The 15,578-nt window shown below is 43.0% G+C and overlaps 1 protein-coding gene across 1 annotated transcript in view; it reads right to left on the minus strand.

Moving 5' to 3' along the window:
- The window catches only part of SLC10A7 (solute carrier family 10 member 7), a 251,656-nt gene that overhangs the window by 33,290 nt on the left and 202,788 nt on the right, over positions 1 to 15,578 (minus strand). The window contains exons 8-9 of the mRNA XM_040418521.1: positions 3,781 to 3,946; positions 514 to 565 (exon numbers count right to left, since the gene is read on the minus strand). Of these exons, the coding sequence (XP_040274455.1) occupies positions 514 to 565; positions 3,781 to 3,946 (218 nt within the window). The remainder of the gene's footprint in view (positions 1 to 513; positions 566 to 3,780; positions 3,947 to 15,578) is intronic.

The raw sequence follows: 15,578 nt of genomic DNA on the forward strand, positions 1-15,578 counted from the left end.
GAGCACTGTCAACATCCCCAACTCACTATGTTAGGGGTACAACATGTGAAAATAGACACGTGCAGGTATTGACGACAGCCAGGTGTCCAAACGATATCATAATAATCACCATTGTTCGTATGGAGAAACATTGTTATAAACTGTCATATTATATTTCAGTTTATATAATAATATATATTTAAAGGTGACGCAAAAGCCTAGTGTAAGCTTAAGAATAGGACATGTTCTATTTTTTTTGCAGGGCCGCGGCACGGAGCAACAGATGCGGACAGCATCTTTCGCAGCCCCATGGAAATTAATGGGTCTGCACCTGTTCTGCAAAATTGCAGAATGGATGTGGACTCATTCATATGGTCGTGTGAATGTAGCCTTAGATGGGATACTTTATTGTTTTACGCCTGTACTTACAAGGCGAGATGAAGATATAGGATAAAAATAAGTAGTACATAACTAATAATAACAACATCGTATTTGTATTACATTTAGATGAGATGACTGTAGCATTGGACTTACCTAGTAGAAAACAGGAATGTTAAAAGCATAAAAGCCAACTGGATAAAAAATACTGAAAGAGAGAAAAACAGGTGATGCTATTCATCATGTCAGCAGTACAAGGGCTGGATAGGACACAATTCACTGACACACACATAGCTTCTACATAACCTACAGATCAGGAACCTGGCACCTGAGACATCATAGTATTGAATGCCAACGTCAGGTAGAAGCAGGTGTTACTATGAAATTAACATTACATAATATAATTAAGTAAATTATGGCATCCATATTATCAAGTGAAAATAGAAGTAAGGAAGCGAGCACTCACTCTATGGCAAATACTCAGATTTAATGATAAAATGTCAAAATATTACAATTCAATAAAATAATTGATAAAATACAATAAAATATTAATACCATATGATATATATGAAAAATGGTTGACCATATATAAACCACTAGTTGAGATATCGCAATACAATTATAGATAAAGCATAGATGGTTCTCCAACGGTATCCTTGTGAATGAAGTGATCGTACAAATAAGTGACAAAGCAATATCAAATGATGGAAAAAATAATATCAAGTGATGGAAAAGGATTGGAATCATCCCGAAACGCGTCTGGACTATCAGACACTCTGCTGAAACCTCCATAGAAAGGAATTTTTGCATGGCCATGCTATAAAGAGGAAGTATTAAAGATTGCAACCTTGTGACAATTGAACTGCCCTGAACATCTGAGTGAGTACAGAGACCGGACGGAAGTCCCACTCGTAGTATCGCGAGATCGGGCCGGATTGTCAGAGCCTGCAAGTTGTGAGGACGGAGCGGCGTCTCCAGCTTACTTCTTATAACGGACTAAGGAAGAGATCCTGCAACACTGCATTATAGGAGGTAAGACTCCTCACTCCTTAGGAAGGATTATCCTCTATACAGAGGTGAAAGTCAAGCCGATATTATAGACTGTTCACATGAGCGTACTATTTAACAGGCTGAGTACAGATAACGGCTGGAGTGTTTGATGCGGTTGACTGCAAACTTATTGATCCGAATTTTCAATCTCTATAGGAAGGATTGTAAGCGTACTAGCGTGCACGACTGTGCAGGGCTCCATCAGGTGTCCCCTCCCTTTTTTGAATTTTTTAATTATTTTTGGCACACAAGCCTTTAATCACATCTTTGTACACCAAGGACATTATTTTAATTCACTACTGTGATTCCGGTCACACTAATATATTTTTTCCATCACTTGATATTATTTTTTCCATCATTTGATATTGCTTTGTCACTTATTTGTACGATCACTTCATTCACAAGGATACCGTTGGAGAACCATCTATGCTTTATCTATAATTGTATTGCGATATCTCAATTAGTGGTTTATATATGGTCGACCATTTTTCATATATATCATATGGTATTAATATTTTATTGTATTTTATCAATTATTTTATTGAATTGTAATATTTTGACATTTTATCATTAAATCTGAGTATTTGCCATAGAGTGAGTGCTCGCTTCCTTACTTCTATTTTTACTTGCTACATTGAGGCGGGGTGTCCTCAATTTTTAGCTTGTAGCACCGTAGCACCCACTAACAGCAGTGAGCCACTTCATCTAATTAACTACATATTATCAAGTGGGCTGCTGAGAAAGAGGACTTTGGAAACTTTGCCATGGTGTTGTAATTGGAGAGCATGGGGGAGATGTATCATCTTCCTGCACCACTTTTGTGGCGTAAATAAAAAAAAATAAAAAAATCACATAACTGTGCTTGCAACTTTTTAAATGCCACTTGCGCCAACACATTTATCCTCATTTGTGTCCGTTTCCATGCGCAAATGAAGACAGAAATCTATGGCACCTCAGATTTCATTTCATCGCATGGCCTTCTGGATGTGCCTTATGTAGGACGAGGCTCGCACCTCCTGGATTGATAAATTAGGTGCATTGTCTGGCAGCTCAGGAGTTTTCTATGACCAACGTAAAACACCGATCTTTGATAAATTTCCCCCAATGATTTCATTCTGGTGCATGGCCTGCTGGATGATATGCCTAATGTATGACAAGGCCTGTGCCTCGTCATAAATTAGGCGCGTTGTTTGGCAGCTGATCACAGCTACTCAATGTTTTATGTACATTATATCTGTACATTTAAAGTTGAAGACTGTGATTGGCTGACATCCTACTTCAAGGATAGGGAGTAGAATGCCTTTCTTGTGACTTTGTATCCCTTAAATTCACACATTTTCAGGTGTGGACTGAACCATCTGATTTGTATGTACTCCTCCCCAAAATGTTACTAAATTACAGTTACCCTGTCTAAAGGCTAGATCTTAAAGGGGTTGGTCGGTTTCCTATATTGGTGACTTTAGGATAGGTTACCAATATCAGATCTGGGGGGTCGAACTCCTGGCATCCCCGTCAATCTGCTGTTTGAAGAGAACGCAGCGCTCCCATGATAACACTGATAATAGATAAGAGTGCCTGTAATCAGTGAGGCCGAGTTCACATCACCGTTTAGATTTCCGTTCTTGTGATCCGTCAGAACAACAGAAAACAAAACAACGAATACTTTATCTTGAACATCAGCTTAGCTTAAATTTGCATCAGTTTGCACTCAAAATAACTGATCCCTCTTTTTTTTAAGCATCAGTTTGTGTTATTTTTCAACTGAAAAATGTCCTGCATGGACTTTTTCTCGAGCCAAAAATAACAGATCTCTGACGGAACTGACACAAACTATGGGCGTTCCCAAAAATAGCTGGGTAAGCATACTCAGCTATTTTCAGAAATCCCATAGAAGTGAATGGAGAAAGCTGCACATGGCAGCCGTCTCTCCTTCCACAACAGCCACGTGATAGAGGTCCCTTGTTCCTGAAGCTTGAGTGGGTTTCAAAGAAGATCAATTTAGGTCATCAATTTCAGATTGGTGGGGGATGGACACATGGTACCCCCCGATGATCTGCTGTTAGAAGGGGCCACAGTGCTCGTGCTACATCATCTTCAATATTTACAGCTTCCTCTACCATTCAAGTGAATGGGACCAACAGCTGTTATGACACTACACGAAGAGGAGGCACAACTCACCAAATCGCCGCAGCCCCTTAAAATTGCAGATCAATGGAATGGGACTCCACCGATCTGATATTGATGAACTATTCTGAGGATAGGTCCTCAATATCCTGAAACCAGACAACCTCTACAATCATTTTTTACTATTTCTAAGCTAAACTTTGACAGACATGGAAAGAAAAACATGAGTCAATTTCAGAATGCACTTACTGATAAATACAATAACGACCAGACTGAAGGTGTCCAGATCAATATTTGGGTTGGAAAATGTATCACAAAAAGTTGTATAGATGATCATGAGAAGGACACAGCTGCTAATGGCACCAAATGGAGGCTTCTTCCTCTCCAACCAGTCCTTGATGTACCTCCGCACAATCTGGAAGAAAGGAGCCAACAGGTTGTCTCTTTCGGAGCTTGCAGTACAAGGAAACGCAAAGTGAACTTGACAGCAGAAAGACATAAAGAGGAGTGAATAATTCCAGTGATTGCCACAGTGGATTTCAAAAGCTTCCCACCCGCTACAGTCTTATTCTGGGGAATTTGACAATTTTAGTGCAACTTCCACTGGGCACCTATAATGAGAGTATATTTTCAAATGAATCAAATCTATCCTTAATTATGTCAAGTGTTCTTTGCTGGCTGTCACCGAGACAAGCCCATTAAGACTCCCTGATGTTTATCTCCTCTGCTGATACTAATGGATGTGTGTAATTATCACAATCCCTCTTGCATCAACAGACAATTCTGAGTGCAACTTCAGGAATCTTAAAATTGTGACATCTTCAGGAATATCATGACGGTAGATAATCGAAAGTGATCCATGGAACACGTTAATATTTAAAATGCCAGGAATGCGCCAGAAGTTTTTAATTAAATTATAACTTATGCTTGAAAAGCAAAAGTGTATGTGTTGGGGGAGTTTAAATAATTTAAAGTCTGAATATCTAGAGTTTTCATGAATCTAAAGATAAATGCCATTTGATTTCTTTTATTTCCCCCAAAAAATGAATGCAGGAGAAAGAATTAATCATCACCTGAGTAATTAATTAGGGTGGTGGGATGTAATGACTTTAAAAAGAGAAAATGGAACATTATAATCTGTGAATTGTTTATGGGAGAGCGTATGAACTGTGAAATGAAACTGCTCTAAATCTAAGGTTATGCCAAAATCTGAAAATTACACAGAATTAAAGGGCTTACGCTTGGGGGCTTTTAGCAAACCCCCCTCCCCTCCTGGGCAAACCTACGAAGGGAAGCATACATACCTGCTCTGCTAGGGTCCATGGATGTAAACTTCCAATTTGCTGGATGCAGTGGTGACCTGCACCCCTTGTATCATGACAAAAGGTAATGTGACGCAAGAGGAGCAGGTCAGTGCTACAGTCGGAGATTGGCTGCAGCAGCGTGAAACTGGAAGGTTACATCCAGGGACCCGAGAGGAGCAGCCAAGGCAGGAGAGTGCAGACGCTGGGAGCCAGCGTCGGGAAGAAGGTAAAGCTACTTTCACACTAGCGTTTCTGTTTTCCGGTATTAAGATCCGTCATAGGGTCTCAATACCGGAATAAAACTCTTCAGTTTTGTCCACATTTATTGTCAATGGGGACAAACCTAACTGAACGGAATGCTCCAAAATGCATTCCGTTCCGTTTTCATACCGGAGAGCAAACCGCAGCAAGACGGATCCGTCATGACCACAATGCAAGTCAATGGGGACAGATCAGTTTTCTCTGACACAATAGAAAACGGATCCGTCCCCCATTGACTTTCACTGGAGTTCATGACGGATCAGTCTTGGGTATGTTAAAGATAATACAACCGGTTCCATGTTTCTCCTCTCAACTGACGCCAACAAAGCGTTTGACAGAGTAGACTGGTCCTCCTATCTCCCCTGATATTTGTACTCTGTCTGGAACCGCTACTAGGCCACATAAGAGCTAATCATGACATAAAACAGGGTTGCAGACTCGGGGAACTTCACATAAAGTAGCCTCATATGCGGATGATCTTCTGTTCTTCCTCACTAACCCTCGCACATCACTACCAAATTTCTTGAAAGAACTCAAGCATTACTCGCAACTATCAAACTTCAAGATAAACTTTCAAAAATCGGAAGCATTAAACATTACGCTCCCCTCGAAATTGGGCGCGGAGATGGCGGATAAATTCCCATTTAAATGGACGAGATCCTCACTTAAATATTTGGCTATACATTAAACCTCAAACCTATCCGATCTTTATCCAGATAATTACCCCCCTCTTCTACGGGCAATAAAAGCGGACATAGACCGCTGGCACAAGGGCACATTCACCTGGTTCGGACGAATCTCCATTTTTAAAATGAATATCCTACCTAGAATACTTTATTTCTTACAAGCTCTGCCCATACACATCCCCAGATTATTTTTTCATACTTTATTATCTACCCTTACACGCTTCACATGGGCAGGGAAAACCCCACGAACAGCCCGTTCAGTTCTATTCTACCCCAAACTTCTAGGAGGTCTAGGTTTACCAGATTTAATTGCCTACCATTGAGCCACACACCTACTGAGAGTAGTAGACTGGTGTCGCCATCAGTCGAATTAACAATGGATAACTGTAGAGCAATCCTTTCTACCCACCCCACTGGCCACAACGCCATGGCTGGGATCCCACATACCATTAGAAGCGTGAACTCATCCCACAATACACTGCGTGCAGAATTATTAGGCAAATGAGTATTTTGACCACATCATCCTCTTTATGCATGTTGTCTTACTCCAAGCTGTATAGGCTCGAAAGCCTACTACCAATTAAGCATATTAGGTGATGTGCATCTCTGTAATGAGAAGGGGTGTGGTCTAATGACATCAACACCCTATATTAGGTGTGCATAATTATTAGGCAACTTCCTTTCCTTTGGCAAAATGGGTCAAAAGAAGGACTTGACAGGCTCAGAAAAGTCAAAAATAGTGAGATATCTTGCAGAGGGATGCAGCACTCTTAAAATTGCAAAGCTTCTGAAGTCTGCATCCTTCAAGAAAAACATGATTTTCATGCAGGACAATGCTCCATCACACGCGTCCAAGTACTCCACAGCGTGGCTGGCAAGAAAGGGTATAAAAGAAGAAAATCTAATGACATGGCCTCCTTGTTCACCTGATCTGAACCCCATTGAGAACCTGTGGTCCATCATCAAATGTGAGATTTACAAGGAGGGAAAACAGTACACCTCTCTGAACAGTGTCTGGGAGGCTGTGGTTGCTGCTGCACGCAATGTTGATGGTGAACAGATCAAAACACTGACAGAATCCATGGATGGCAGGCTTTTGAGTGTCCTTGCAAAGAAAGGTGGCTATATTGGTCACTGATTTGTTTTTGTTTTGTTTTTGAATGTCAGAAATGTATATTTGTTCATGTTGAGATGTTATATTGGTTTCACTGGTAAAAATAAATAATTGAAATGGGTATATATTTGTTTTTTGTTAAGTTGCCTAATAATTATGCACAGTAATAGTCACCTGCACACACAGATATCCCCCTAAAATAGCTAAAACTAAAAACAAACTAAAAACTACTTCCAAAAATATTCAGCTTTGATATTAATGAGTTTTTTGGGTTCATTGAGAACATGGTTGTTGTTCAATAATAAAATTAATCCTAAAAAATACAACTTGCCTAATAATTCTGCACTCCCTGTAGGATCGACTCTCCAGTCCGTCTCTATCCTTGAACGTCCATACATCTCTTTTTCCCCCCTAACAGATGTTCCCGATTTTGGGCAACCCAATGTTCCCCCCAGGGCTAGAGCAAGGACCGTTCCGGAGACTATTGAAGAACAATAAGTTTAGAGCGCATCACTTCATTGTGTCTGACTCATGACTTTCCTCCCAGTCATTCACGGACACCTCAGATACACTTGGCCTGACGGCAATCCCAACAATTGCAACATTACCTCCCCACACTACCACCAGCCGTTACATATAAAAGAGACAGAACTGACTTTGAACAAATCTGTGAGGAAAGGGGAGTAATCCAACTCACTCTCTCTCTCGACTATATGGCCTACTTATCTCACCGTCTAACCAACCATCTGCTACCTACATGCTCAACTGGGAAAGAGACTTGGGTCTTACTTTTTCACCAGAACAGAAAGAACGAATATACACATTTACACATAAGACCTCTATTGCAAGCAACATACAGGAAGCAGGATTCAGAGTCCTTTCCAGATGGTACAGAGTACCCTCCAAATTACACTCCATCTTCCCCACAGTATCCCCACTATGTTGGCGATGCGAAGGAGCTAGGGGGTCTCTGTTGCATGTTTTTTGGCAGTGTCCCGTGCTTGCCAGCTTTTGGAGTGAGGTATGGCGTATCCAGTCTAAATTCACCTCATGACTTACCTAAAACACCAGCATTCTTCCTGCTCCATCATGGAGAGATCCCCATGGCTAGGTATAAGAGGTCGGTGGTGCGACATATGGTCAATGTCGCGAGAGCATGTGTACCCCAGGCACGTGGAGGCAAACATTTGCTCCCACAATAACAATGTGAATTAACAAAATACAGGAGATCACGAGGATAGAGGATCTAACAGCTTCTTTGAGAGGTACCAATGCCAAATTCTATAAAACATGGGGACACTGGATTACTTTTCAAAACTCTCAGGAATTCAAAATGTTGCTGACAACAAAGACAGACATCTTATTTATTTGAATTTTTTATTTTTTTTATTCTTCTTTCCTTTTCCCCTCTCCCCCTTCTGCCTATATTTGGATCCCATATCTACTAACTAACACTTTAGTGTTCATTTAATAACTATGTACAAAAATCTGAGCAATATGTTTTCATCGTCTAATACTGTTGTTGCAGAAAACTTTTGAGGACAGTTGTCCATTTGTATAATTAACCTGATATTATTGTTGGGCTGCGTCCCACATTTGATATATATGATTACTTTATAAAATATTGAAAATTTTAATAAATAATAAAAAAAAATTATACAATCGGATTCGTTCATAACGAATGCAGATGTTTGTATTATCAGTAACGGAAGCGTTTAACCCTGCCGGATCCAGCAAAAAAATGCTAGTGTGAAAGTAGCCTAAGTATGCTTCTATTTACAGGACTGCCAAACCCCCCTCCCCAAGTGTGCACAACCCCTTTAAGGCTGTGTGTATGTGTGCCACTATGTAAATGCAGCATGCAGGCACCACTGTACAGACAGAAAATTATTTTATGCTCAGCAAGTCGCACACAAATATGTAAGTGACTGGGCACCTCTATAGAAGCAACCTGCAGAGCGAGGGAGAGCGTGTGAAAAAGCTCCTATCAAGTAATGTTCCATAGGAATATGCAGCAATAAAACGTGATACGTGATAAACCTTGATGCACTGAAACATTTAATTATTGGGAACTGCAAGCTCTAATAAGTCAATGATCAGTCAGAAACTATTCAAAATGAACAAATACACTGCAGTTGAGTAATACATAGGAAATATGGGCAAAAATGCAAAAGGTTTGACAGGCTCTAAAGAGCATATTATTTTTAAATACATAATACAGGCTACTGTATATAAGATATTTCTCCTGCAGTTTTTGCGGCTCGGATGTGGACCCATTCACTTCAATGGGGCTGCAAAAGATGCGGACAGCACTCCATGTGCTGTCTGCATCCATTGCTCAGTTCCGTAGTCCAGCAAAAAAAAAAAAAAAAAAAAAGAACATGCCCTAGGCATTTCTATAATAGGCGGCCCGTTCCGTTCTGCAAATTGCGGAACGCACACTGGTGGCATCCGCAATTTGCAGACTGCAAAACAAGGCGAGGTCATGTGCATGTAGCCTAACACTAGATTTAACAGTTCAGAATGTTATGCAAGGCTGAACTCGCTGGCCATCTAATGTGTATTGTGGTGTCTTCTTCTGAAGTCAGACATCGGGCATGTTCAGTTTTGATCTTTGTAGGATACGACCACACGTCGCAGAAATGTTGCAATGGATTTCTGGTGAAAAATCCTCAGCATTTTAAAGTAGGAGCAAAGTGGATGAGTTTTTAAAAAATCTCATTGACATGCTGAGGAAATGTGGTATGGATTTTAACCCCTTCAGGACACAGCCTTATTTCACCTTAAGGACCAGGCCATTTTTTGCACATCTGACGTGTCACTTTATGTGGTGATAATTTTAAAACGCTTTGACTTAGGCCTCCTGCACACGACCGTTGTGTGCACCCGTGGCCGTTGTGCCGTTTTCCGTTTTTTTTCGCGGACCCATTGACTTTCAATGGGTCCGTGGAAAAAACGGAAAATGCACCGTTTTGCAGCCGCATCCGTGATCCGTGTTTCCTGGCCGTGAAAAAAATATGACCTGTCCTATTTTTTTCACGGCCAACGGTTCACGGACCCATTCAAGTCAATGGGTCCGTGAAAGAACACGGATGCACACAAGATTGGCATCCGTGTCCGTGATCCGTGGCCGTAGGTTAGTTTTTATACAGACGGATCCGAAGATCCGTCTGCATAAAGCTTTTTCAAAGCTGAGTTTTCACTTCGTGAAAACTCAGAACCGACAGTATATTCTAACACAGAGGCGTTCCCATGGTGATGGGGACGCTTCTAGTTAGAATACACTACAAACTGTGTACAAGACTGCCCCCTGCTGCCTGGCAGCACCCGATCTCTTACAGGGGGCCGTGATCAGCACAATTAACCCCTTCAGGTGCGGCCCCTGAAAGGGTTAATTGTACCCCCATCGGCCCCCCCTCCCTCTATAGCATTAACAACATTGGTGGCCAGTGTGCGGCCTCCCATCTTCCCACCCCCCCCCCCATCATTGGTGGCAGCGGAGTTCCGATCGGAGTCCCAGTTTAATCGCTGGGGCTCCGATCGGTAACCATGGCAACCAGGACGCTACTACAGTCCTGGTTGCCATGGTTACTTAGCAATAGTACAATAGTAGAAGATTCATACTTACCTGCTGCTGCGATTTTCGTGTCCGGCGCATTGCTAAATGAACTGTCACTTACCAGTAGGAGGAGCTCCCGGCCGGACACGAACATCGCAGCTCCCAGGTAAGTATGAATCTCTTACTATTGTACTATTGCTAGTAACCCGCTGCCACCAATGATCGGGGGGGGGGGGGGGGGGGGAGATGGGAGCCCGCACCCTGGCCACCAATGTTGTTAATGCTATAGAGGGAGGGGGGGCCGATGGGGGGCGCACACTGTGCCACCAACGATTTATTACAATAGAGGGAGGAAGGGGGGGGGGCGCACCCTGTGCCACCAACGATTTATTACAATAGAGGGAGGAAGGGGGGGGGGGCCCACACTGGCCACCAATGATATTCAAACTGGGGAGGGGGGGGGGGGGGTCTCTGCCCCCTGCTGCCTGGCAGCCCTGATCTCTTACAGGGGGATATGATAGTACAATTAACCCCTTCAGGTGCGGCACTTGAGGGGTTAATTGTGCTGATCACGGCCCCCTGTAAGAGATCGGATGCTGCTAGGCAGCAGGGGGCAGTCTTGTACACAGTTTGTAGTATATTCTAACTAGAAGCGTCCCCATCACCATGGGAACGCCTCTGTGTTAGAATATACTGTCGGAAATGAGGTTTCACGATCTAACTCATATCCGACAGTATATTCTAACATAGAGGCGTTCCCATGGTGATGGGGACGCTTCAAGTTAAAATATACCATCGGATTGGAGAAAACTCCCATCCTATGGTATATTAACTCCTGACTTTACATTGAAAGTCAATGGGGACGGATCCGTTTGAAATGGCACCATATTGTGTCAACGTCAAACGGATCCGTCCCCATTGACTTGCATTGTAATTCAGGACGGATCCGTTTGGCTCCGCACGGCCAGGCGGACACCAAAACTACTTTTTTTTTCATGTCCGTGGATCCTCCAAAAATGAAGAAAGACCCACGGACGAAAAAACGGTCACGGATCACGGAAAAACGGGACCCGTTTTTGCAGACCGCAAAAAAATACGTTCGTGTGCAGGAGGCCTTATCCAGGCCATTGTGAGATTGTTTTTTCGTCACATATTGTACTTCATGACACTGGTAAAATTGAGTCAAAAAAATGCATTTTTATTTATAAACAAATACCAAATTTGCAAATTTCAAACTTTCAGTTTCTCTACTCCTACAATACATAGTAATAACTCCAAAAATAGTTATTAATTTACATTCCCCATATGTCTACTTCATGTTTGGATCATTTGGGGAATGCTATTTTATTTTTTGGGGACATTACAAGGCTTAGAAGTTTAGAAGCAAATCCATTTTTTTTAGGGACCAGTTTAGGTTTGAAGTCACTTTGTGTGGCTTACATAACAGAAACCACACAAAAATAACCCCATTTTAGAAACTACACCCCTCAAGGTATTCAAAACTGATTTTTACAAACAATGTTAACCCTTTAGGTGCTCCACAAGAGTTATTGGCAAATAGGGGTGAAATTTCAGAATTTCATTGTTTTTGCCTATTTTTCCATTTTAACCCATTTTTTCCACTAACAAATCAAGGGTTAACAGTCAAACAAGACTGTATCTTTATTGCTTTGACTCTGCTATTTACAGAAACACCCCATATGTGGTCGTACACTACTGTATGGCCACACGGCGGGGTGTAGAGGGAAAGAAGCGCCGTGTGGGTTTTGGGGGGCTGATTTTTTGGGACCGGTTTATTTACACCGTGTCCTATTTCAAGACCCTCTGATGCACTACATACAGTAGAAACTCCCTAAAAGTGACCCCATCTAAGAAACTACACCCCTAAAGGTATTCAAAACTGATCTCACAAACTATGTTGACCCTTTGGGTGCTCCACAAGAGTTATTGGCAAATGGGGATGAAATTTCAGAATTAAATTTTTTTGCCAATTTTTCCATTTTAACCCATTTTTTCCACTAACAAAGCAAGGGTTAACAGTCAAACAAGTCTGTATCTTTATTGCCCTGACTCTGCCGTTTACAGAAACACCCCATATGTGGTTGTACACTACTGTACGGCCACAGGGCGGGGTGTAGAGGGAAAGGAGCGCCGTGTGGGTTTTGGGGGGCTGATTTTTATGGACCGGTTTATTTACACCGTGTCCTATTTCAAGACCCCCTGATGCACCCCTACAGTAGAAACTCCCTAAAAGTGACCCCATTATGGAAACTACAGAAAAACTGTTTAGGAACACCTAAAGGGTTAATAAAGTTTGTAAAATCAGTTTTGAATACCTTAAGGGGTGTAGTTTCTTAGATGGGGTCACTTTTAGGGAGTTTCTACTCTAGGGGGGGCTTCTAAAGGGACATGGTGTCAATAAAAAAGGCAATCAAAATCTGCCTTCCAGAAACCATGTCGGTCCTTTCCTTTTGCGCTTCCCTTTTACTGATACAGCAGTTTACGACTACAAATGTGGCGTTTCTGTAAACTGCAGTATCAGGGTAATAAATATTAAGTTTTGTTTGGATGTTAACCCTTGGTTTTTACCGGAAACAACGGATTGAAATGGAAAAGTGCCAAAAATAGCTGTTTTGGCACCATTTTAAAAATTGTTTTGGACCGTGTTAATCTGGGGGGTTGGGTCATGGGGTATTTTTACAGAGGGGATTATTACGGACGCGGCGATACCTAATAAGTAAATCTTTTTACAATTATTTAGGTTTTAGACTATATTATCTTTTTGGAGACAAAAAAAAGAAATTTTTTGTATCTCTATAGTCTAAGAGTCATTTTTTTTTTTTTTTTTTAGCCGATTGTATTAGGTAGGGGCTCATTTTTTGCGGGATGATGGGACGTTTTATTGGCACTATTTTGGGGGCTATATGACTTTTTGATCGCTTGCGATTACACTTTTTTTATGTAAGGTGACAAAAAAATTCTTTTTTTGCACCATTTATTTTTTTTACTGTGTTAATCTGGGGGGTTAGGGGTATATTTACAGAGGAGATTATTACCGACACGGCGCTTTTAGTTCTACAAAAAATTTTTTTGGGGTGTCTCAAATCTGAGAACCATAGTTTTTTTGGAATAGTCAGTGGCTAAATTGGTGAAGGGGATTATAAATTTAGAACTCCATGGAAGTGTGGTACTCCCTGAAGCAACCAATAACGCAGAGGCCCGGATGATTGGGGCACGTGTCACACTGAGTGGTGGTGTCCTTCCGTATCCCCATCTTGTGAGACACACTGCATTTTTTTGGGGTTCGTCCCTTCTTTCCAGTATGGGGGACCACACCTGGAAAGTGTTGGCCAGGGACGATCTGGGCGCCTCCAATTCCCGAGGTACTCCCACCTGCTCTTTCCCGGTCAGAAAAGATCAGGGTCTTGAGGACTGCCTCATAGAACTGGAGGAATGTCCCTGTGTTGCCAGCGCTCTGGAACAGTACAAAAGAGTTGTACATGGCAACCTGCACCAAGTAGACTGCAACTTTTTTATACCATGCCTTGGTTTTGCGCATGGCGTTATATGGCTTGAGGACTTGATCAGAGAGATCAACTCCTCCCATATACCGATTGTAGTCGACGATACAATCAGGCTTGAGGACCGTTGCCGCGGTACCTCGCACAGGGACAGGGGTGATGCAGTTACCGTGAATTGTGGACAGTACAAGGACATCCCTCTTGTCCTTATATCTGACCAGCAGCAGGTTTCCACTGGTAAGGGCACGGGTTTCACCCCTGGGGATAGGTACCTGGAGGGGGTAGGTAGGGAGGCCGCGCTGATTTTTCCGCACGGTCCCACAAGCGAACGTGGATCTGGCGACGAGGGACTGGAACAAGAGGATACTAGTATAAAAGTTATCAACGTATAGGTGGTAACCCTTATCTAGCAGTGGGTGCATAAGGTCCCACACAGGTTTCCCGCTAACACCCAGAGTGGGGGGGACATTCTGGGGGTTGAATACGGGAATCTCGCCCCTCGTACACACGAAACTTGTAGGTGTACCCTGAGGTACTCTCACAAAGTTTGTACAGCTTCACGACATACCTCGCTCGCTTAGAGGGAACATACTGGCGGAAAATGAGTCTCCCCTTGAACGCAATGAGAGACTCATCAACCGCGACCTCCCTTCCAGGTACGTAGGCCTCCATGAATTTGGCCCCGAAGTGATCGATGACCAGCCTGATTTTGTACAGGCGGTCATAGGCAGGATCACCTTGGGGGGGGGGGGAGACATGCTGCATTATCTGCATAATGCAGGCATTTCCGGATGGCCTCAAATCGGGAACGTGTCATGGCCATACTGTAGAGTGGGGTCTGGTAGAGGACGTCCCCACTCCAGTACAGCCTAACACTGGGCTTTTTGACTAGGCCCATATGCAGCACGAGGCCCCAAAACGTCCTCATCTCGGCTGCACTGACCGGAGTCCATCCACCGGCCCTAGTCAAAAACGAACCCGGGTGTTGAGCGACGAACTGTTGGACGTACAGGTTCGTCTGCTCCACCATCAGATTTACCAGTTCCTCACTGAAAAAAAGACTGAAAAAGTCGTATTCAGTGAAGCCCACTGTGTAAATCTGGATTCCAGATTCACCAACAAAATCAGGAATCGCGGGCTCACAGTTCTCTGGGGTACACCAGACAAGTCCACCTGCAGGGGGCTCGGGTGGACTGACCTGGTGGGCCGGAAAACTAGTACGAGCCCCAGAGCTGCTCGTACTAGGCTGGGCCACAGGGTCCCTAGCATGGGGGTCCCCTCGATCCGCCTGGCGGCATCTCCGCCGCCTTGGGGCCTCATCATCGCTTGATGATGAGGAGGATGTGGATGACAAAAGGATCGTGGGGTCATCCTCATCCTCACTGGGGCTCTCGGACTCAGAGGCAAGGAGGGCGTATGCCTCCTCGGCCGAGAACGTCCGGTGGGCCATCGGGGAGTGTGTGTCTGTGTGCGTGTGTGTGGGGCACGGGTGTTCACGCACTTACCCTATAGCTATTTAAAAAAAAAGATCCCTAACTAAAAAAGTTTTTAAAAAAGTGTAAAAAAAATAAAAAATACAAATGCGCTGTGGGGCTGGGTGGG

The sequence above is a fragment of the Bufo bufo genome, chromosome 2 (assembly GCF_905171765.1).
Source record: "Bufo bufo chromosome 2, aBufBuf1.1, whole genome shotgun sequence".
Classification (NCBI taxonomy): Eukaryota; Metazoa; Chordata; class Amphibia; order Anura; family Bufonidae; genus Bufo; species Bufo bufo.